The sequence below is a fragment of the Phragmites australis genome, chromosome 6 (assembly GCF_958298935.1).
Source record: "Phragmites australis chromosome 6, lpPhrAust1.1, whole genome shotgun sequence".
Lineage (NCBI taxonomy): Eukaryota > Viridiplantae > Streptophyta > Magnoliopsida > Poales > Poaceae > Phragmites > Phragmites australis.
Window position 1 is genome coordinate 22,591,888 of NC_084926.1, and position 21,428 is coordinate 22,613,315.

The window sequence follows — 21,428 nt, forward strand, 5'->3', positions numbered from 1 at the left end:
TGTTAATGTTAAGTTGCATGCACCTACTATTTCTGCTTTATGCCATCTAACCCAGTACGGGATTCTCAGAAGATTTTTGACTAACCCCGGCACTGAGCCATCCACCTTCTATTCTTATCATATGTAGGTGGCAGGTGGAAGCCTAAAGAACAAGTGGCTCATCGAAGCCGGTTGTTCGCGTCACATGACCGAAGATTTATCATGGTTCTCCAGCCTCACCCCAACGAAGTATCACGAGTACATCACATTCGGAGATGATAAAAAATGAAGCATCATGAGTACATCACTCTAAAAAATATGGCTTTAGATGAGCATTTGAAATACAACTTACTTTATGTATCTCATTTGCTTGATTAGAACTTGGAAGTGCGCTTCAAGAACGATACTTCTCAAGTTCTTCATTCTTCTGCCGCTTCGATTTGCAAGATTTCTCGAGTTGGGAGAGTTTTTTGAGCTGATTTTTCTGAGTCTTCTGATTCTTCTTAGTGTTTAATTGTCCAACCTTCTTCTGAGCTTTGAATATGGCATATGAGACTAGGACACATGAGCTTTAATTTGCTTACTCGTTTGAATGCCCTAGGCTTGATCCGAGGATTGTCTAAGCTCAAGTTTGAGAAGAATCTTGTTTGTGCTCCTTGTTGGCATGGTAAGATGGTTTTCTCTCCTCACCCACCAGTTAATCTGGTGATGACTGAACGATCAAGAGAATTTCTCCATATGGACACTATTGATCCTTCTCTGGTTCGTTTGGCGGGTGAGAAGTGGTATGTACTTGTTATTATTGATGATTACTCTCGCTACTCTTGAGTCTTCTTTCTTGTAAGCAAGGATGAAATGTTCTCACACTTTCGGATCTTAGCTTTGAGATTGTTTAAAGAACTCTTAGGTGCATTGAAAGCAATTCATAGTGATGTGAGGATCGGTGACATCCTAAGAGGAGGGTGAATTAGGATACTTAGAAACTATTTGGCTATTTTTATATGATTTTTTGAGCAACTAGCATGAAAGCTGTTGTGCTAAAGACTTCACAAGATAAATCTATCTCAATTTCTATCTTAATGTGCTCTAGGTTTATCTAGTATGTCTACTCTACCGATCAAAGCTCTTCATTTGAAGTTGCTAGATTCCAGAGAAGTTCATATACACCTAAGAAGACATCCAAGCCATCAAAGAGCATAAAGTGTTTATTTAAGACGATTAAGCACACAATTAGTGAGTGATTAGTGCTTATAGGTCTAGAGAGAAGAGTTGCTAGGTGCTGCAACCTAGAGTGCGGATCAAGGAGTGATCTAAACATGTACCAAGAGGTACGCCGGCACCTTGGAGTCTTGGTAACTCGTCGGTAACTTGTTGACCCTCCGACTTGGTGTGAAGCGGTGGTAAGAGGATTGTGCAGGGACACGGAGGCCCTTGTCTTTGTGACTAAAGCTCCGAAGTAAAAACAGCGTACAAGTGACAGGAAGAGAGATTAGTGGTGAGATCTTGCCTTGGTGGCTTGGTGGCTCATCATGCTTGAGGCCTTGTCTTGATGACTTGGTATCTTAAGAGCCGTGATCGGAAGAGACTTAGCGACCGAGAGCATATACTTGTGGAGCTCTAACGTGAACTAGCGGTGTTTTGTGTGCCACTGATACCACAGGATAAAAATTCCTCGTGCCGAGTTTGTCTCTCTACCTAATTTACGTTCCGTATTTATATACTTGCAATTTACCTTGTAATCCTTATAAGCGGTAGAAGTAGACACACTAAATAAGCCTAGAGCACATTTAGATAGAAATTGATATAGTCTTATCTTGTGAAAATTTTAGAGCCAATAGTTTTAAGTGTCCTAATTCACCCCCCTCTTAGGATGTCCTCGATTCCCTTCACCTCTCTTCTAGTTCCTTGCCGCCGTTATCACTTTGGAGCTTAAACCACCAAGGCAAGGGTCTCGGCATCTCCATACATGTGTATTGCCACCGCTTCACACCAAGTCGGAGGGTCCATAAGTTATCGGCGAGTCACCAAGACTCCAAGGTACCGGTGTACCTCTCGGTACACGGTTGGATCACTTATTGATCCACTCTTTAGGCTGCAGCATATAGCAACACTTTTCTTTAGGCGTAATAGCACTAATCACTCTCTAATTGTGTGCTAAATTATCTTATATATGGTGGCTTGGATGTCTTCTCAAGTATATATGGGATTCTCTGAACTCCATCAGTATGTTACACCTTCAAATGACTGAGTGGAAGTGTATTTATAGTCTCAAACTCACGGACTAGTTGTTGCTCCAATAACTCAACTTTCTTATGAACATTGGCTGATCCAGTGACAACAGTAGTACAAGTATTGGACTATCCAATGTGTACATCAGTGGATACTAGCCGTTGAAACTCCACTCAATCTTCTTCTGAACACTGGGTTTTTTGATTTATACTCAAATCTATCATTGGACCTTCCGGTGAGTTATCTTGAGTCATCCGAACCTTTGCATTTTCTCTGTATAAATTACTTCGGTGAAGCCTCCAGTGTACATCTCTTCATCACCGGACTATCCGATGAGTTATCCTAAACCAAACCGTATCTTTGTAGCCCATCTGTATAAAATACTCAGATATATTCATCTAGTTTTCATTCTATTTACACCAAACTATCCAGAAAATTAAACATTTTCTTGTTTTCCTTACAAATACTTCAATACAACCCTAATCATCAGCTGTGGGCGAGCGGCAACCCGAAGCAGAGCCCGCCTGCCCACAGGCCGCAGCGACCGCTGCCCGCACGCCGTGGTCGACGGCTCTTCCGCTCTGCTGTGATGAAGTGGCTCGGGAAAGTACTACGAGCATGGGCTTTGTGTCTCATTTCGGGGTAGGCGCACCGGCTGACAGTGGGCCCACTTACTGTATGCTTTGTGCTTTGTTGGACCGGAGATCTCGGTCCAGACTCTTCCAATCAGACCAAAAGTCCTGGCCAGTGAGAACCAACAAGTCCAGATGGCAGATCAGAAGAAAGCGCGTGCCACGTGCAGACGTGCGCCATCTTCCGTCTACAACAAAACCTCTCGAAAGGATCCGATTAAAAAAAAAATCTCGAAAGGAACGCACAGGTGTCTGTTCATCTGAAGCTTGTATGTTTGACGATGCCGTAGTAATGGTAGTGGGTGATTTGTGGTTGGACCTATTTCTTTGACGGCACCTTAACTCCCATTTGTTTGCTCTAATCTACAACATTTTTGATGTCACTGTCAACGATGCTTCAGCTCGGCTGGCATGGTCTCTAGCTTATGTCCACAGCGTACCTGCATATTGCTCGGAAAAAAGAAAGAAAGAGCGTACCTGCACGCACTGACGCGCATGGTTCGCCACCTAAGATAACCACCGAACGAGCAAGCAAGCGGACGCCGCAACCTCACCAAGGTCCATCGTTCCCTACGGCCCTACCGTTCCACTTCCACCGTGTCTTCCTTTGTAAAACTCCAGCTAGTCCACCGGGAATCAGATTCTCTGACTTTGAATAGATAAGGCATCGTAAACAGTAGCGGTGACTTGCTAATGCTACAGCACTAACACAGTATGAAAGTGCTACAGTCCCTCGCTACAGTAAAATGAGTCAGCAATTTATGAACAATAATTACACTACGGTACTTCTACAGCATTTTCTGTAAATCACTGTTTACTCTCGTACGGATCACTGTTTATTTTGCTGTTTGCTAGAGGATGCGCTTCGGATCACAAGGAGCAACCCAAACTTTTAATTCAATTTTTAAGCGAGAAACCACACCAATTTCCGCACGCATATTTCCCACCTTTAATACAAAATCTAACCCAAATCCCCCTAGTTGAACTTCAACTTTTTTTTCACCATAAAACCCCTCTAGATTTTTAAATCAAATATCTTGAATCCATCATTCAACTTGAAGAACCAGACCTTTCACCTAGGTTTCATTGGTAACACTCCCTCTATATGGTTGATGATCAATCTGGCAGCTCGATCGATAGCAATTGCTTCTGTAGATTTGTGACATGTTTGTAACACGGGAATTCGACATAAATTATGAATGAGTCGAGTTTGGACCAATTCTCTCATTCCAGACATAGCGGCGGATTAGAGTGGTGTTCGGCTCACCCTGTGTTTGAACGAGGAACAACAAGAAGACTTCGCTAAGAACACTAGAATTTTACAAGAATAATTGCAATTCCTGCAAGAATTAAAAACCAGGAATGCAAAATGTCAACCGATTGTTTTAGGAGGCTCCAACATCCAATACCTGATTTTGTATCCATTGGACTTGATTTGTTCTAAGAGGACCGCAAAATTGAGGTAAATAAAATTAATACCTGATTGTGTAGCCATCGGACTTGATTTGTGCTAAGAGCACAGCAGATTTGAAGTAGAAAAATTTGATGTGTTTTTAGAGTTTAGACCCTCCAATACCTTCATTTTTGTTCTTACATAGTTTATATATTTGAGTTACAATCACCTTTGAACATAATTTTCAATTATTGTTGATGTAAATATAAATAAAAAAAATCTGGTGTTGGAGTCCTAAGAACATGCAAATTTCTGCTACTACCAATTCAAACCAAGTTTCAGTTGCACATATCAAATTCGATAGCCCAGAAATTCGTGTGTTGCTAAGCCTAAGAAAACATTGGAAAGCTCTATCTACGCTCCTAAATAATTGTATTCAAACGAGCACAAAATATTACTAGTAGGAGGTGCCCTAGAACACCCGATGCATATATTAGTATATCACGTGTATTTTATTCGCTCATCATACGTAGGTGTAGCAATGCTATTTTATTTTTCATTAAAGAGCAAAATCTCTACTAATATAAACGACGAGTTTTGTTGTGCGTCTCTCCCTCCCCGATGTCGCCCTCCCGTCCCCCACCGCGTAAAACCGCTGCTCCTCCCTCCTTCGCTGCTTCTTTCCGCTCTCGTTCCCTATCTCTCCTACTCCCATTCCGCGTTTCGCTTCCTCTCCCATTCCGCGCGCCGGTTCCTTCTCCCGCCCGCATCATCTGGCGTACACACTCACTCCCACGATCAATAATCCACTGCTCTCCCTTCCCTCATCGCTGCAACCGATGCAGAGGGCAATAACATTGTAGTGCTCCTCCGGACTCCGGCCTCCCCAACTCCCTTCTCACACTGTTCAACCACCAAGTCTCCTCCGATATCGTCCCCTGCGTGACTCTGACACTGGCGACGGAGCAGCCATCCTGTTTGGATTCTCGCCTCCCTAGATCTAAACCAGACTGCGTGTGGGGGGTGAGCCACTGCTCCATACCATTGGTGGTGACAGCGCCGCCAGAGAGGTGACGCCTGCGTCCGCGTCGCTCCTACGCATCCGTCCGGCCTTGAGCACATTCACCACTGGCCGGGATTCTCGCAGCTGTTGGCTCGTTGCCCCCTCGATGGCACCACCGGATCTGTAGCCGGCCCACCGGTATTCGCTAGATCTGTCGCTGCTTCATCGGCGCATTGCCCTACTCGAGGGCGGGGTCGGTGCGTCGGCAGCGAGCGCGAGGAGTGCGGCGGCGAGGGGCTTGGGCTGCAGGAGACGGGGCGCCCTTAGGGAGGAGGGCTTAGGGAGGGAGACGGTGATGAGGCAGCGGGCTCCCCACTCCAATGGCTCCCCGCTGCTCCCCACTCTGGCGGGTGGCGGCTCCCCACTCCAATTCCCAGTTCGGCACTCGGCAGTTCCCAGTACTCCTTCCGCGCGGCGGCGACGAGCCGCCGAGCACCAGAGCACGCGCCGATGGTGACGTGTGACAGCTGAGCTGACGCCGTGAGCGGTGAGCCCGTGACACGTCCGACATGGTGGCACCCCCACTTCTGAAGTAACGTAGCGTTTCTGAACTAAAATGTCATGTGGATGGCGAGGGCATCATCATGGTCCTTGGCGCTTGGTGCGGCAACCCGTCGCCGTCGAGGGGCAGGCAATGCTTCGCTGGGAGAGGGCGCATAGAGAAGCGTGCGAACAACACGGATGTGGGCGTAGGCTTGGGGTCCAAGAAGACGAAGTCTGCTTGCACATGAGTTAGGAGCCGCATTCCAAAGATCAATCCAAGTACTAATCTGTAAGTGAAAAATCCTTACTACGAACCAGCTAAGTTGCAAATGGATCCATTAAACTGTTATATTTGTTTTTAAAGTTGTGGTTTGGCAATTGGTGGAATGATCGATCATTGGGTAAAATGAATTTGCAGAGCCACCAGTCACCATCAAATTCACTGTGGGCTTGTCAAGACTGATGCGGCTTGCATTTCTTCATTTTGGTGAGGCAGCTTCGCAAGGTGAACGCATCTTCCTCTCTCTCCGGATATTTGTCTCCCTCTCTCCGTCCTCCCTCTTCAGCATACACGATGGCACGCTCCTGCTCAAGTAGCCCTTTGCTGATGTGCACCTGACACGCCCATTCACTTAAGAAGCCATTTTTAGGTTAATGACTTTACGTAGCAGGGGGAGTAATGAACTTGGAGCTTGCCTGGTGATACTGAATGGTGCTTCAACCAATGTTGCTGTCATACCAAATGGTCAGTGCTGATAAATGAAGAGATTTTATACCTCATTAGTTTTAAGTATTATGGATTTTTCCCATTGCATTTACTGTGACTGACTGCAAAGCATAGAAAGCAAATAAGATAAATGGAAGGTGATGCCGAAGTTCGTATTAGGAGGTGAGCACCATTATTTAATCACTTTGAATTGGATAACTCATGTAATGTGATGTGTCCTTGCCTGTGCATTTTTATCCTTTCATGTTTGTGATATTGTGTGAAGAGACAATTGTACCCCTGCTTTTGGCATTTTAGTGATCTTCCATCATTTGACAATATTTCATTTGTAGAGAATTGTAGTGGTCTTTCCTGCTGCTTAAACCAAAGTATATGCCTAGGCCAAAGCTATTTTACATGAGTATTAGATGCCATACATATCTGTTCAGTTAGCTAAAGAGATACTCTGACTGCTCTTTTCATATATGGCCTTGTGTAGAGTGTCATTTTCAGATTTGTAACAAAAAAAAATGCAAAATTGAACATGGCCACACTACAGGAAGAGGGGAACATCAGGGACTCCAGCAATGCTTGATGGTGCGGCTCAGTTCAGATATTTGTTGTTTCATGGATGTAAGCTCTAGACCTGACAAGCCTTTTTATTCGGTTCTTGTAGTATTTTGCTAGTGGAATGGTTAAATCTTTCTTTCTGATGTGATAACATTTTTCTTTTTGAAGTGGTACGATAAGGGATTTATAACTGAGAATCAGAGAAGACAAAAGAGTGTTTGTGTTCTTGAGATGTGTACCTCTGAAGTTTTAATTCGTAGCAAGTCACCTTGATAAACATTTTGGAATTTCCTATAGCGTACGAGCTCCTACATGCCCCTCCAATGCCACTTTCATAAAACATGTTACTCTCTGGTAGGAGTTGATCATTAGCTCAACATGAAGTGATAGGAATGGCATGAAGGTGCACCTTAGTTAAAATATTTGTTTCTGATATAAGCTGGACCTGACAAACCCTTAAATATTTGGTCTTGTCATCTGTGCGCTTCAAGCCCTTGATCTGGTTTATGTTGTTTGATTTTCTAAAGAATAAATATTCATGTTTGTGCAAGTAGAGATGGATCCTTGGTGTTGCATAATCTGATACTCAGTAGCATTCTAACCCTGCAGAGTAATTTATAGAAATGCTTTATTTGGTTAGGATGCACTTACTTGGTCACTTTGGACCAAAACAATAAAACTTCATCTCCATTAGAAGAATCTTACTTATTTGGCATATCAACGATGAAGTCGTGTAATCTGAGCATTAGTAATATGTAACCTTGCAACTGTCTAATCAACTCTTCAATTTTTAGTTCAATTAAATGGGATCTTGTGCTTCTATTTAGTATTTACAAATAAATCATGAAGTGGATAAGCGATGAAACCAAAGGTTAACCAGAATTTATCCTATGCTTCCTTGAACTACTTTTAGTTTTACCGTAGGTACATGGCAATGTTTATTCATATATGGATGCCTATAATAGTCTCTATTCTTTATCATTGTCTTAATATGTTCAAGTACCTATTTTATTTGTTTCTAGCATCTTGAATCACTAGGAGCTTATTCAGGAGATGAATGGGTCATTAATGAGCTAATTCATAACGTGAGTAGCATATTCTGTTTTTTGTTGTATATATAGGAGTAGTGATCTTAAATACTTTCTGAATCTTTCTAGTTGTGGGATTTGCTTTAGGTTTATCAAATTAACCAATGCAGATGCTCATACCTGATTTCCTGTTTGGTTTTATCATTCTTTTGTGAAGGCAACTATTTACGTCATATTGTTGCAAATGTATGATGCATTGCAAGGGACAAACCTCTTTGACCCATTTAGAAAGACTAACAGTATCTGTTCATGAAATCTGATATAACCTAATATAACTAATATATTTTCTTTGCTAGCTAGGTACGTTTTTCTTGCATAACCTATACTGCTTTTATTCACTTTGAAACATAAATAACAATCCATGTCACTACTCCATAGCTTACTTTTTGGAGATGATGGAGCAATGTAGTTTACTACTTGGGACAAAAGTTAATGGATGTATGAATGCTGACACTCAGCTAAAGTCATATATTTGGCTAATATTCCTTTCTAGAGATCTGACCTGCTGGCACCTTCTGCAATGTAGTTTCAGATAGTGGTTTCTAGGTTTTGGTTGATTCAAGCTTAGATGGGAACTGCAGTAGTATTGTTTATTAGTTATAAAAAATGTTATATAGTCTTTCTGGTCATGTTATGCATGATGTCTACCTTGTTTCACATGTAATGCTGTCTTACTGTCTTAGAATGAATCTGGATATGCTTAGTTCTTACTATGTTTCAAGACCTAGGAAAAGAAAGATTAGAGGGAGTACCTGAGGCAGCATGTGAGCTTTCATATGCACTATCTGTTAGATATAATGCTGTTGTTTCTTAGTGTATGTTTGTTTCAAAGTATTCATTTTTTATATCTGAATCGATATATTCTTTTTTATAAACTCTTTAGATAGTTTTACTAATATAACTCATTCCATATTTGTAGGCCTCTTTTGTTACTACTGCCTTCCCTACCACGCCAATTATACTTGCTAGAGCTTGGTGCAACAAAGTTGCTTTGAGTTGCAAACCGTGCAGTGTTGATATGAACTTTGTGTCATATAAGGAGATAGCATACCAAGGAACCAGGGCCAACTTGATCCTCTTCCCCAGGGATCCCCGAGGGAAGCAACCATATATTATTGTACTGACTGCTCTACAAATATAAATTATATAATTAAAGTTCATCACAAATTTACAACTTATCAGCAAAGTTGGTGATCTCATGTGCATCCAATACTTCCTGGTTGATAGAAATAGACCAATTAGTGGTATATCGATCCATGTTGTTGGAGAAATAAATTTATGGTTATGTCAACGTGTTAGCCAGAAATAAGCTGCTATTCCTTTGTGTAAAAGCGCCAATTTCTTTAGGCAAAATTTAAAATATCATTGCAACGCATGAGTACTCTACTTAGTGCATGGTCATGTTAAATAAAAGACACCGATGAGTGTACGGGGCCTCACAGGCTACTAACAATTTGTTCGAAGGCTCCAACTCCAAGACAATTGTACTAGTAGCACATTTTGTTGGTACGATACGGGGTAATCTAACTTTTTAAAAGACCATATTTGTTCAAAATGGGACAATCCATTTACCAGAGTAATAATAATACGAAAAAAGAAAAAGAAAACAGTTTCTAGAATAACGAATGGTGAAGACCCGCTTGCGGTGGACTTGGCCGGGACGGCAGGCCCCCGACTGACTCCACATGTCGCTCCAGCAGCCCCTGACCGATCCTCTGCGACTGCTCATCTCTGCGACCGCAACCAGAGACCGGTGACGTGTCCACCATCGCAGGGGAGCCAAGCTCAGATCAGATCAGCCGAGCCGTCTCAGACGCCGGACGGCGACACGTCGGCGGCGTGACACACAAGGGCAGCGGCCTCGCCGCAGCAGATCCGAACCGAGCCTTCCGGTGCAGTGTCCAGATCAGACTTGGACGATTTGCACCGGCAGAGTCCAATGAGAGCACGAGCAGTGTTACACGGATCTCTGTCGCTTTCACCCTTTGTTTTCTTCGTTCTCTCTTTGTGTGCAAAAAGATTGGAGAGAGAAAACAAAGTGCTGCACCGCCTAACTTATAAAACCATTCTGATGCTTGTCTCGAAAAAAAAAAAAAAATCCTTAGGATTCCTTGCCTAATAAACAAGATTGTGTAGGAAATGGTGGAGCACATAATGAATGTCCTTTTCGATGCCATGCCTGATAAAAAAAAGTTGCAAATATCTCCCGCCAAAATGAATTAGGACCGGTTTATTTTAGACTGTTTCTGGCTATTGTTTTTGTTACGAGATAGAAGTCTAAACAAATGAATTTGTAGAAAAAGGAGTATCTGGAGAAACTAGAAACCTATTTTTGAAAAAATGAACTAGAAGCTGAGAAGTTATCTGAGAATAGCTTTTTAACGTAATTTGTTGAGAAATAAAAGAATTATTGTAAAATCTAAAAGCAACTTTTTAAAAAGCCAAAAGCACAATTTTTTAGAGAAATCAGAAGTAAAAGCCTAAACAAATAGACTTTAGGACATTAAGAATGAAAAATATTTATACTATTTCTCAGTAAAGTTGTTAAAACCCCATCAAAATTACTATTGGTGTCTAAACAAAAAGATATTTTTTTAACAAACGCCTAGCTATAGGGAATTTGCTCCACTCTGACCTTCTTCGCTTCTGAGGTATGTCTGATGTCACATCTCATTTCTCCTACAACTCGATAACTCGGACCGTAGAAAAAAAAGAGACCTTTTTCTGTTCCTGAACTACCCTTTGCGAAGTTCCTCTATTCGAACTGACCCTAAATATACTTGAAGAGACTAATTAGACATATTTAAGCGGTTCGCTTATTTTGCTATGATCTAGTAGTAATCTTCAATCACAATCAAGTTGACAAGTTTTGAAAAAGCATACCAACCCTCCCAAATATATGGCATATACGAGGAGCAGGACTCCTAAAAATACATATACCAACAAAAACGAAAGTAAATCCAAATCCTCCTTTTCTTCTACAGTAAAAAGAAGAGAAATAGGATGTAAAATAGAAACCTGCTGCATGCCACCACAGCAGTTGGAAAAAATCAAATCCTAACGAAATTGACTGCTGCTCTTTCGTTTTTATTACTGGTGCCATCACAATCCCTCTCCTCTTATAAATTTCCCCGAAACCTTCTCTCTCTCTCCCATCCCGCAGCATCCTCCATCCGTTTCCGAAGTTCCGAGTCCCCACGGTCCACCCTTCCCCTCCTCTCTCGAAGCATCCAAGCCTCGAGCCCCACCCTCCCCCCTCTCTCTCCTCTCGCGCGGCGAGGGGTCGATCCGCCCGGCGATCTGGGCCATCCGGCCGGCGCCCGCGCTAGGGAGGTCTTCCCGCGAGGGCGGAGATGCTCTCGCTGCAGCAGCACGGTGGCGCCGACGCGCGCCACCACGCGCCGCAGCCGGTGGTGCTCGGCAGCGGCGGCAGCAGCGGGGGCGTGGACTGGCTAGGGTTTGGCGGGCGCGCCGACCTGCAGGAGCCGGCGAATGCCTCGTTCCTGCTGCCGCCCGCGCCGCTCGACGACAGGGCGGTCCAGCCCGAGACCAAGCCCAAGCCCAGCCAGCTCGGAGGAGGTGACTTGAGCTGCATGCGATTTTTCACTCCTTTTGTTCCGATTTTCTTTCGCCCGGTCGGATGAATTGTCGTGGCGGTCGGTGTTTGCGAGAAATTTAGCTTGTGTTTTGAGATCTGACCAGTTTCCCCCTGATTTTCCCCTGCGGTGGGCTGCGAATAGCGACTGATTTCGTATTATATTTGGAAAAATGCCTTCTCCTGTGGGGAAAAGAACTCTTGGTTGGTGTCTCTGCGGAGACACGATGGTTTTGTGCTCATTTTTTATATATAATTTTGGTTTGATTGGATTATAAATTGTAACTTGGAGGCGATCTGATTTCGGGTGAGATAAGTGGGGAAGAAAGGTTCTAGAAGAATATTATAGGCTATCTTAGTATCTGGTGGCCTATATTATATCAGTGGTTCACATCTTTAGTTTTTACCTATCTTTAGAAAATTGCAATCTTGGTGGTGGTTTGAAGCAGCAGCATAGCTAATAGGGAAATGATGTGTTATCCTTGGAGCACTTGAGAATAGGCAATATGCTGGCAAGATTTGAACCGCATTGGTTGCTTGCCTAAATCTGGCGAGAGACCACAATCAGAATTTGATAATTTTGTGTGGATTATCAACTGTTGGGCCTGTTTCTGCATTCAGCTTCGTGAATGGAGATGGTATATTAAACTCCAAGGTTTAGGTGAGGATATTGATAATATTGACTTGGGATATCTGAGCAATGACTTGCTGCCATGGTATTTTACATCAGCAACAAGATTACATTAACAAAGAGGCACCATATTTGTTACAACTGCACATGGATTTGTGGTAGCTAGCTGTTAGTTTATATTTATGAATCTGTTATGGAGTTGTGTATTAGCAAGGAGTGTCATCTTCGTCGGTAACAGGGGCTGAATTAGTTCAATACTGGCAGCTAGTTCTTATTGATGCTAAAATTGTTGATTTCACTGCGATGACCGTTTCAATTGAAGCATTTTATGTGTGTTTTGAGTTGATATGCTGATTGCCAAAAGGACTATGATTTTGGTTCTGGAATGTTTAAAGTGTGACTTTGGTGATTCATGTTTCTGCAAAACTCTTGCTTTAATAGTCCACATTCAAAACAAGCTTAACTCTCAAAATCATATGTCATATGTGAAGATTTATACAATAGCGATGAGTATCTCAGAGCCTGTTTGGTGTAAAAGCTAGGAACTTACTTCTTGCGAATTCCTTAAATCATATCCTAGTCATTGAAATTGCCTTCAATTCAGCATGGTGTGCTACATAGTGCTAGAAGAAGTTGGTTTTGACATCCATTTACAATATTCTTATGCTATTTGAATTTTAAATTTTATCTCTATGAAATAGTTTGTAGTTGTTATTTTGATTTAGAACTTGGTGGTAGGGAAAAATGATTACATGAATTATATTGTATTGTTCAGATAAAACAAAACTATCAATAAATCCCTCACAAGAGTTTCAATTTCGGCATGTTTATGTGTGTTGATGGTAGGCCTCATGAAATTTTTGTTGGTTACTTTAATGGTGTAGCTGTTGATGAAGAGCGGCACTTGGCACTTGCTCATCAGAACTACAGGTCAGGGAAGTACAGAGAGGCATTAGAGCATGGCAATGCTGTTTACGAGAAGAACCCACGTCGAACTGATAACCTGCTTCTTCTTGGAGCTATCTACTATCAGGTGACTATTCACTTCTTGCTCCTTAAGCATGCAATCTTTGCCTTTTCCACCCTAAATTTCTGACAAGCTTGGGATCTCTTTTCTGCTGCAGATTCGTAATTATGACATGTGCATTGCAAAGAATGAGGAGGCTCTTGCCATTGATCCACACTTTGCAGAGTGCTACGGCAACATGGCAAATGCTTGGAAGGTAGTTTGGTGACACGTTCGTGGAAAACTTGTAGTTCCTTCTGTATTAATTTTTTTTCCTGAAAAGCCTTTCTGTCACATTCTGAAATATATGTATTTTTACGTGTAGGAAAAAGGCGATACTGATCTTGCAATTCGTTACTATCTTACTGCCATTCAGGTTTGCTTCTGGTCTTGTTTTTATCTTCTTTTTTGTTACTTCATCTGTTTTCTAAATTTCAATTGTTCCCAAAGTTTCTTTGAATGTTGGGCCAAGTAAATTTTATGAAATTGCTTTTGGTCTCCACCGATACTTGGTGTAGAAGCATTAAATTGCTTCTGGTCTTGTTTCTATCTTCTTTTTTGTTACTTCATTTGTTTTCTAAATTTCAATTGTTTCCAAAGTTTCTTTGAATGTTGGGTCAAATGAATTTAATGAGATTGCTTTTGGTCTCTAGTTAAACTATAACGCATAGATTCAAGAAATGTTGTACATGAGATTGGAATTGGAAAGGGAAAAGAATCAGCATTTTCTGACAATAGGGTCATAACGTCTGCTTTACAGCTCCTTTGAATTCTATTTTTTCTGCTATTAAAATTTGGAACTGCTTTCACCTTTCTCTTTTGTTAATATTACCATGTTCTAAGGCATATCATGGGCATACATTCAGACATACGAAATTCGTAATATTTACAAGATTGTTTTATTTGTCTTTTTGTATTATGTGTTCGCGATCTTCTATAAGTGCTTATTATCCTTGTCCAGTTTATTGATTTTTTTTTATTGTTGCATATTATGAAAAATTTGCCCCTCAATTGTTTTCTTTCTATGAATCTTTTAGCTGCGGCCAAATTTCTGTGATGCGTGGTCAAATCTTGCTAGTGCCTATACAAGGAAGGGGAGATTGAATGAGGCAGCTCAATGCTGTAAACAAGCACTTGCCCTAAACCCTAGATTGGTATGTACATGAGTTCATGTGAAGCTGTTAATACTTAATAAGTCTACTGGTTTGTGAACTGATGCCAATTTGTGCTGAGTTAGGTTGATGCACACAGTAATCTTGGAAATCTGATGAAAGCACAAGGTTTCATCCAAGAGGTATGCAACTTAATTTTTTAGACCTTGATACTTGTCCCTGTTTTTCCCCCTCTACTGTTCTTTCTTTATTTCTTCTTTGCACTCACTTGTTTCCCTTTTGCATGCATTGACGTGCGCCCTTTTATCATATTTTGTTTTGTATGTATGTATATCCGTTCATCCATTGCGTAGGTTCTACATTTTCTTGTGGATTGGCAAATTTCATTTTAATTGTTCTTATTGGATTTTATTTTATTGTGACTAGGATGATGCTCAATTTTACTTTCTAGCTAATTTTATTGTTGGTTTGCTAGAGCACACAACTCCTAGTAGGAACCTTGTCCCCAGAAGCGTACTGATATTTCTTTTGTGATTTGACATGTCGATTTTACTTGCAGGCGTACAGTTGCTACATCGAAGCATTACGTATAGATCCTCACTTCGCAATTGCATGGTCAAACCTTGCTGGCCTGTTTATGGAGGCAGGAGACCTTGAGAAAGCTTTAATATACTACAAGGTAAATGCCACAAACTGTTTTGAGTGGAAGCACTGCACTAGTTTGCATTGCTAAGCTTGGTTTTACAAAATTTTTGAGCCCCCCCCCCCCTCTAGATTCTGAATTAGGTTGTTTGTGGTGCTGTGCATGTAAAGATCCTAAATCATCCCATGCAATCTAGTACAGAGCACATGCAATATGGAAGCTGCTCGATGCATCTGTTTTTCCACGATGGTCTGATCTGTGATCAAACCTTGAGCTAATTCATCATCCTGTTGCCTTTGATACGTTAGGTTTTAGTGTACAGATTCTCTTTTGGTTTTAGATTATTTCTCTTTCGCTTCATGGGCCCTGTCTTTTGTGTCCCGGACTACCTTACATCCCCATAAATGTCCAGATGATAAAAGAGCCTGCAGAAAAAATACTCTCATTGCATGCATGCTGCATTTTATTCCCTTATAAGTTATGTACCTAGTTGCTCATATAGTGCTATTATGATTCTCTCATTTCCTATAACATACATTCTGTCATATAGTGCTTCCTTATTATTCTCAAAGAGAACAATAATGCGTTATTTGTTTTGAGCCTCCCACTTGTCAAGCTGGTGGCAAATTATAGGTGTTTAACGGAATTACAGGCCTTACACTGTGTTTGCTTTTCTTGAACTTGCAGGAAGCTGTTAAACTTAAGCCATCTTTCGCTGATGCATATCTTAATCAAGGGAATGTTTATAAGGTTAGTTTTGTAGGTTCTGACACAATATCTTACCAGAGACCCTAGTAACAAATTTGGTCTTGGAGAAAAAGTGGATCTTAATTTTTTTTTTTTTTTGTGTTGTTCAGGCTATGGGAATGCCTCAAGAGGCCATTATGTGTTATCAGCGTGCATTGCAGGCACGTCCTGACTATGCAATGGCTTATGGTGAGACTCATAATTCTCATTTTAGTATTTTACCAAACCCTGGATTTCTTCATTCTTTGTATCAGGGTGTGTTTTTTTCCTAAAGATTCTGAACATTCTGCAACAAACTACATGTAAATACTAATTAAATATTATCCTTTGAGTTCATTCATTTAGATATTCATCATCGGTGAGATACGAACAAGCATACAAGAGAATGTTCCTTTCTTTACCTTCAAAGTAGAGCCTTAGTATACCTCGTAATACAAAGGAAGGGGGGACATTTTCATGCAGGTAATCTTGCTACTATTTACTATGAGCAAGGCCAGCTTGATATGGCAATTCGTTGTTACAATCAAGCTATAGTCTGCGACCCACAATTCGTTGAAGCATACAATAACATGGTTAGTCACTGGACCACATTTTGTCAACATCTGTGTGTTTAAAATAAAATAATTGGTTGACAGTTTTTGTTTTTTTAGGGTAATGCACTTAAAGATGCTGGAAGAGTGGAAGAAGCAATTAACTGCTACAGAGTATGTTTTCTTGCTTTTTGTTTTACTTGTTTTACATGTAACTTGGTTGTGATCAAGTTCTACTTGTGCAGACATGCCTTGCACTGCAAGCAAACCACCCGCAAGCTCTTACTAACTTAGGAAACATTTATATGGAGTGGTGAGATTCTTATAGTTAAATGTTCTTAACGTTAAAGGGAAAACTTTTTCTTTGTGACTTAAAAAATATGCTAGTAAGCTCATCCTGACTTGAATATAATGCAGGAACTTTATGAGCGCTGCTGCTTCATTTTACAAAGCAGCTATATCTGTGACATCTGGTCTATCTTCACCACTTAACAATTTGGCTGTGATATACAAGCAACAGGTACTAGCATGTGGTTTTCTTTCCTTCATGATGCCCAGCCTAAGCAGAGAGTTTCTACTCCTGATTTAGTGTAGTTCTTGAGTTATAACATTCACACCCATACCTGCCATCTTATCTCTAATTTTGCTGTTTTTTTGTATACACCAGGGAAACTATGCTGATGCAATCACATGTTATACAGAAGTACTTCGTATAGATCCTACAGCAGCTGATGCACTAGTTAATAGAGGGAACACATTCAAGGAGATTGGTAGAGTTAACGAAGCGATTCAGGATTACATACAGGCTGCAACAATCAGGCCAACCATGGCGGAAGCTCATGCCAACTTAGCCTCAGCTTACAAAGACAGGTTTTCCGCAGAGCTCAACCTTGTGCTATGCCTTTTGATTTCTGGCACCTTTTTTTTTGTTTTCTGTAGTATAACTTTTGTGAACTGTAATCTTTCTGCAGTGGACACGTAGAAACAGCTATAGTTAGCTACAAACAGGCTCTCCGTTTGCGTCCTGATTTTCCGGAAGCGACATGCAATCTTCTGCATACTTTACAAGTAATCACTTGCAATTTGTCTTGGTGTAATCATTGGACGTGAACATTTTGCATATACCGTATGCATGCTTTTATGAAATAAAGATTTAGCATGAGGCTGTAAACTTGTAACTTTCAGGCAAAAAAGAGATAATTATAAAATATTCATTTTAGTATTTAATCTGATGCTCTGATGTGCAAATTAGTACAATGCTGTGTTATTTGGTTACGATTTATGAGTTACGACAGTTACGTAAATTCAAAGAAATAGTTTACTGCTAGGTTTTTGGTCTTTGCAATACGTCACATTTTATGAAAATCACTGATATAGGTTAAGTGGCTTAGTATTGTATTGATTTGTGAACCTTTCATTAGGATAAACTCAAGGTTTCTTTACATTTGGATTTTTTGTCTCAGTTTTCTGAACAATATTACATATGTAATCCTATATTGTTGAGGCTTCTGTCCGGCGGCTTCCAGCAGTTTACCTCTTAAAGAAATGGCTACTAATATTTAACATTTTCTCTTGATTCACTGAAGTGTGTCTGTGACTGGGAAAACAGAGATGCCATGTTTCGTGATGTCGAAGAGATTATTAGAAGGCAAATAAAGGTTAGTCTTTCTTTTGTTTCTTAAAAAGAGAATAAAATTCCATTTGAAAAATGTGGTAATCCTCATTTTCTGTTTCCTGTAGATGTCAGTACTTCCAAGTGTGCAGCCTTTCCATGCCATTGCTTATCCTATTGATCCCATGCTTGCATTGGAAATAAGGTGCATATCCTATACTTCGGTTTTCCCTTGCAAGATTAATATAGATAATATCTTGTTTCTTAATTTCGCCTTTTCCCCCACTTGGCAGCCGTAAATATGCTGCTCATTGTTCCTTGATTGCTTCTCGCTTCGGACTGCCACCTTTTGTGCACCCAACCCCTGTTCCTGTGAAAGCGGAGGGCAAACACTGCCGACTCAGGGTGGGGTATGTATAGAAAATCTTGAATGTATTGACTTTGAAAATTCTCGCAACAGCTGAATAATTGGGACATCCCTTATTGCAGATATGTGAGTAGTGATTTTGGGAATCATCCCCTTTCCCATCTCATGGGATCAGTATTTGGAATGCATGATCGTGACAATATTGAGGTTGTTTCATTTCCATTCATTCGTTTCCCCCCTCTATTATATTGTTTATGTTATCTGGGACTCATGAATGGAAACACCAGGTCTTTTGCTATGCACTGAGTCAAAATGATGGTACTGAATGGAGGCAGCGTATTCAATCTGAGGCTGAGCATTTCATTGATGTGTCTGCCATGACCTCTGATATGATTGCTAGACTTATCAATCAAGACAAAATACAGATATTGATAAATCTTAACGGTTACACGAAGGTAATAAATGATGCTTGTGCACTTGGTGAATACTGCTGTTATGTTTACATAAATTTTTGGTTGTTGTTTGACTTGTTAATTGTCTTCAATGCTTCATGCTTTCTTTTGATGTGCTGTAAGGCATGTCGTGGTTCTTTTGTGCAAGACTATGCATTTACTTCTATTTTTGAGGGTTGTGGTTGCGAATCACTTGTAACTCCTGCAATCTACTATTGGCATTATGTAGAATTAGAAGGCCTTGCTAATCATTCTTAAATCGTAGGTGTCCTGGGCATTGCTATTCACCACCAAAATCTTTACTTTTATGATTGAAACAGGGCGCCAGGAATGAAATTTTTGCATTGCAGCCAGCGCCTATCCAGGTTTCATACATGGGGTTCCCAGGCACAACAGGTGCTGCATACATTGACTACCTAGTTACCGATGAGGTATGTCAACGGAAGTTCCAATCCTGTCTTAATAATTAATTAGCTTTGATCTCTTATATTGAATGTGGTTTCTTATAAATGATCCTGCAGTTTGTTTCTCCAACTCGCTATGCAAACATATATTCTGAAAAGCTCGTCCATTTGCCTCATTGTTATTTTGTCAACGACTACAAGCAGGTTTGTCTTCATGTTTCATGTTCTCTTCTGTAATTTTCATTGTACAAGTTCATGAATTTTCTTACTGTTCTTATCATGCCAGAAAAATCGAGATTGTCTTAATCCTGTGTGCCCACATAAAAGATCGGATTACAAGTTACCTGAGGATAAGTTCATTTTTGCGTGCTTCAATCAGCTTTACAAGATGGATCCAGAAATATTTGATACATGGTAACGTCCACTAATTTGTTCCTGATATATTCTGCAAGTTTTATGAAACTCCTCTTCGTTTATGATTCCCATGGTGCTCTCAGATAAATCAGATTGATCAAGCAAGGTTTCTTCTTTTTCTTTTTTACCTGAGCCTTTGTTGGGGACATGACTCAATTTTGCCTCTTTGCTTAATGTTAAGGTGCAATATTCTCAAACGAGTTCCCAACAGCGCATTATGGCTCTTAAGATTCCCGGCAACTGGTGAAACCAGAGTAAGAGCACGTAAGTAGACTTAACAGACAAATGTTTAGTTTTTGTCTGTTAATCCCATTTGGAAAGCAAAAGCTTAAGCTGAAGACGATTCCTTCCTTTTGACATCTGCAATAACACAAGAAAACCCCTTATACAGATGCTGCTGCCAGAGGAGTCGGACCAGACCAAATCATATTCACAGATGTTGCCATGAAAAATGAGCATATACGACGCAGTGCATTGGCGGACCTTTTCCTTGACACGTATGCAGTTCTACGGCCTTTTGTTCCTTTTGATTCATAAGCATAATTCTTAAAACTTACATTTGTTCTCCGTCCTTGTGATTTTTCTGGACTAGGCCCCTCTGCAATGCGCACACAACTGGCACTGACATACTGTGGGCTGGCTTGCCAATGGTCACCCTTCCACTAGAGAAAATGGCAACTAGAGTAGCTGGTTCCCTCTGCCTAGCCACTGGGCTAGGGGAAGAGATGATTGTTAGCAGGTACGTGTGGATCAAAAACCATTTCATAGATTGGCAGCAAACTGTATGGAGGCTTACCTTTTCATTTCGGTTTTACTAGCATGAAAGAGTATGAAGATAGAGCTGTAGACCTTGCTCAAAATCCGGCGAAGCTTAAAGCGTTGACAAATAAGCTTAAGGAAGTTCGCATGACTTGCCCATTATATGATACAGCTCGTTGGGTAGGTTCCCCAAAACAAATACGCCAAAACATTTGTTATCTCGATAAGAGCCTTGAATTTTGACCAACTCTACCACGCAAACTATTTCAGGTGCGCAATCTTGAAAGGGCTTACTACAAGATGTGGAATCTGTACTGCACCGGTTGCCACCCTGAGCCGTTCAAGGTGAAAGAAGATGACACTGAATTCCCGTTCGACCGCTAACAAGATTACATCACCGGCTCTGTAAATAAGGCGAGAGTTGTAGCATACTAGCATGTGACCGCTCCAGGTGCTTGATTGACGCCGCCTGTCCTGCTGGGCACATAACCTCTGTGGAGGCTAACCTATTGTACACTACCAACCAATGGTAGGTGTAGTCTGTATTGTTATCAGTATTGTTAGCAAAATCTATTTATCAGTACCAAGGCATTAGTGGTTAAACGATCGGATTATGAAGCAAGTCATTTTGAATTTTCGTTTTGAGTAGCTGATTCTGTGATTTCTGATGTTTGTCCTTCAATCTGTGTTACGGGGCAAAAATAGAAAAATAGACAACATATGTTGATGTATTATCTAAAATAGATAACAGATCGTTAGGTATCAGAAATTCCGATTTCGGGAAAAAAAAAAGATTGGTTCGACTATATTGGACCTCGGGTGTTGAATACAGCATGTACTAGCGATATGTCATGGCTAAAGCTTAATTCATAATTTAAAAAAAAATAGTTCAATAACTATAAATATTTTTATGAGAACACTAGAGATTACTAGCAATCTATTTTAATTGGTTTGATTAAAAAGACTGAGTCAATATTTAATTAAAGTCATAAGAAATGAAGTATGTTATAAGA

At 40.7% G+C, this 21,428-nt stretch overlaps 1 protein-coding gene across 1 annotated transcript; it reads left to right on the top strand.

Annotated features, from left to right (window-relative positions):
• Positions 1-11,280: 11,280 nt before the first annotated feature.
• Positions 11,281-21,052, top strand: LOC133922128 (probable UDP-N-acetylglucosamine--peptide N-acetylglucosaminyltransferase SEC). The gene is made up of 28 exons (XM_062367321.1): positions 11,281-11,722; positions 13,254-13,402; positions 13,494-13,592; positions 13,701-13,751; positions 14,413-14,529; positions 14,613-14,669; positions 15,047-15,166; positions 15,818-15,880; positions 15,988-16,066; positions 16,340-16,449; positions 16,528-16,581; positions 16,653-16,720; positions 16,825-16,927; positions 17,075-17,277; positions 17,379-17,475; positions 17,994-18,065; positions 18,148-18,224; positions 18,313-18,429; positions 18,509-18,593; positions 18,674-18,841; positions 19,159-19,269; positions 19,360-19,446; positions 19,529-19,656; positions 19,838-19,920; positions 20,048-20,153; positions 20,249-20,395; positions 20,475-20,595; positions 20,686-21,052. The coding sequence occupies exons 1-28, from the start codon at positions 11,497-11,499 to the stop codon at positions 20,797-20,799; spliced, it is 3,012 nt and encodes a 1,003-aa protein (XP_062223305.1). The 5' UTR covers positions 11,281-11,496; the 3' UTR covers positions 20,800-21,052.
• The last annotated feature ends 376 nt before the right edge of the window (positions 21,053-21,428 follow it).

Coding starts and splice junctions, on each gene's coding strand:
- LOC133922128 (XM_062367321.1), top strand. CDS start 11,497: ATGCTCTCGCTGCAGCAGCACGGTGGCGCCGACGCGCGCCACCACGCG. Junction 14,530..14,612: donor TTGCCCTAAACCCTAGATTG/GTATGTACATGA, acceptor GTGCTGAGTTAG/GTTGATGCACACAGTAATCT. Junction 18,842..19,158: donor ATCTTAACGGTTACACGAAG/GTAATAAATGAT, acceptor TGATTGAAACAG/GGCGCCAGGAATGAAATTTT.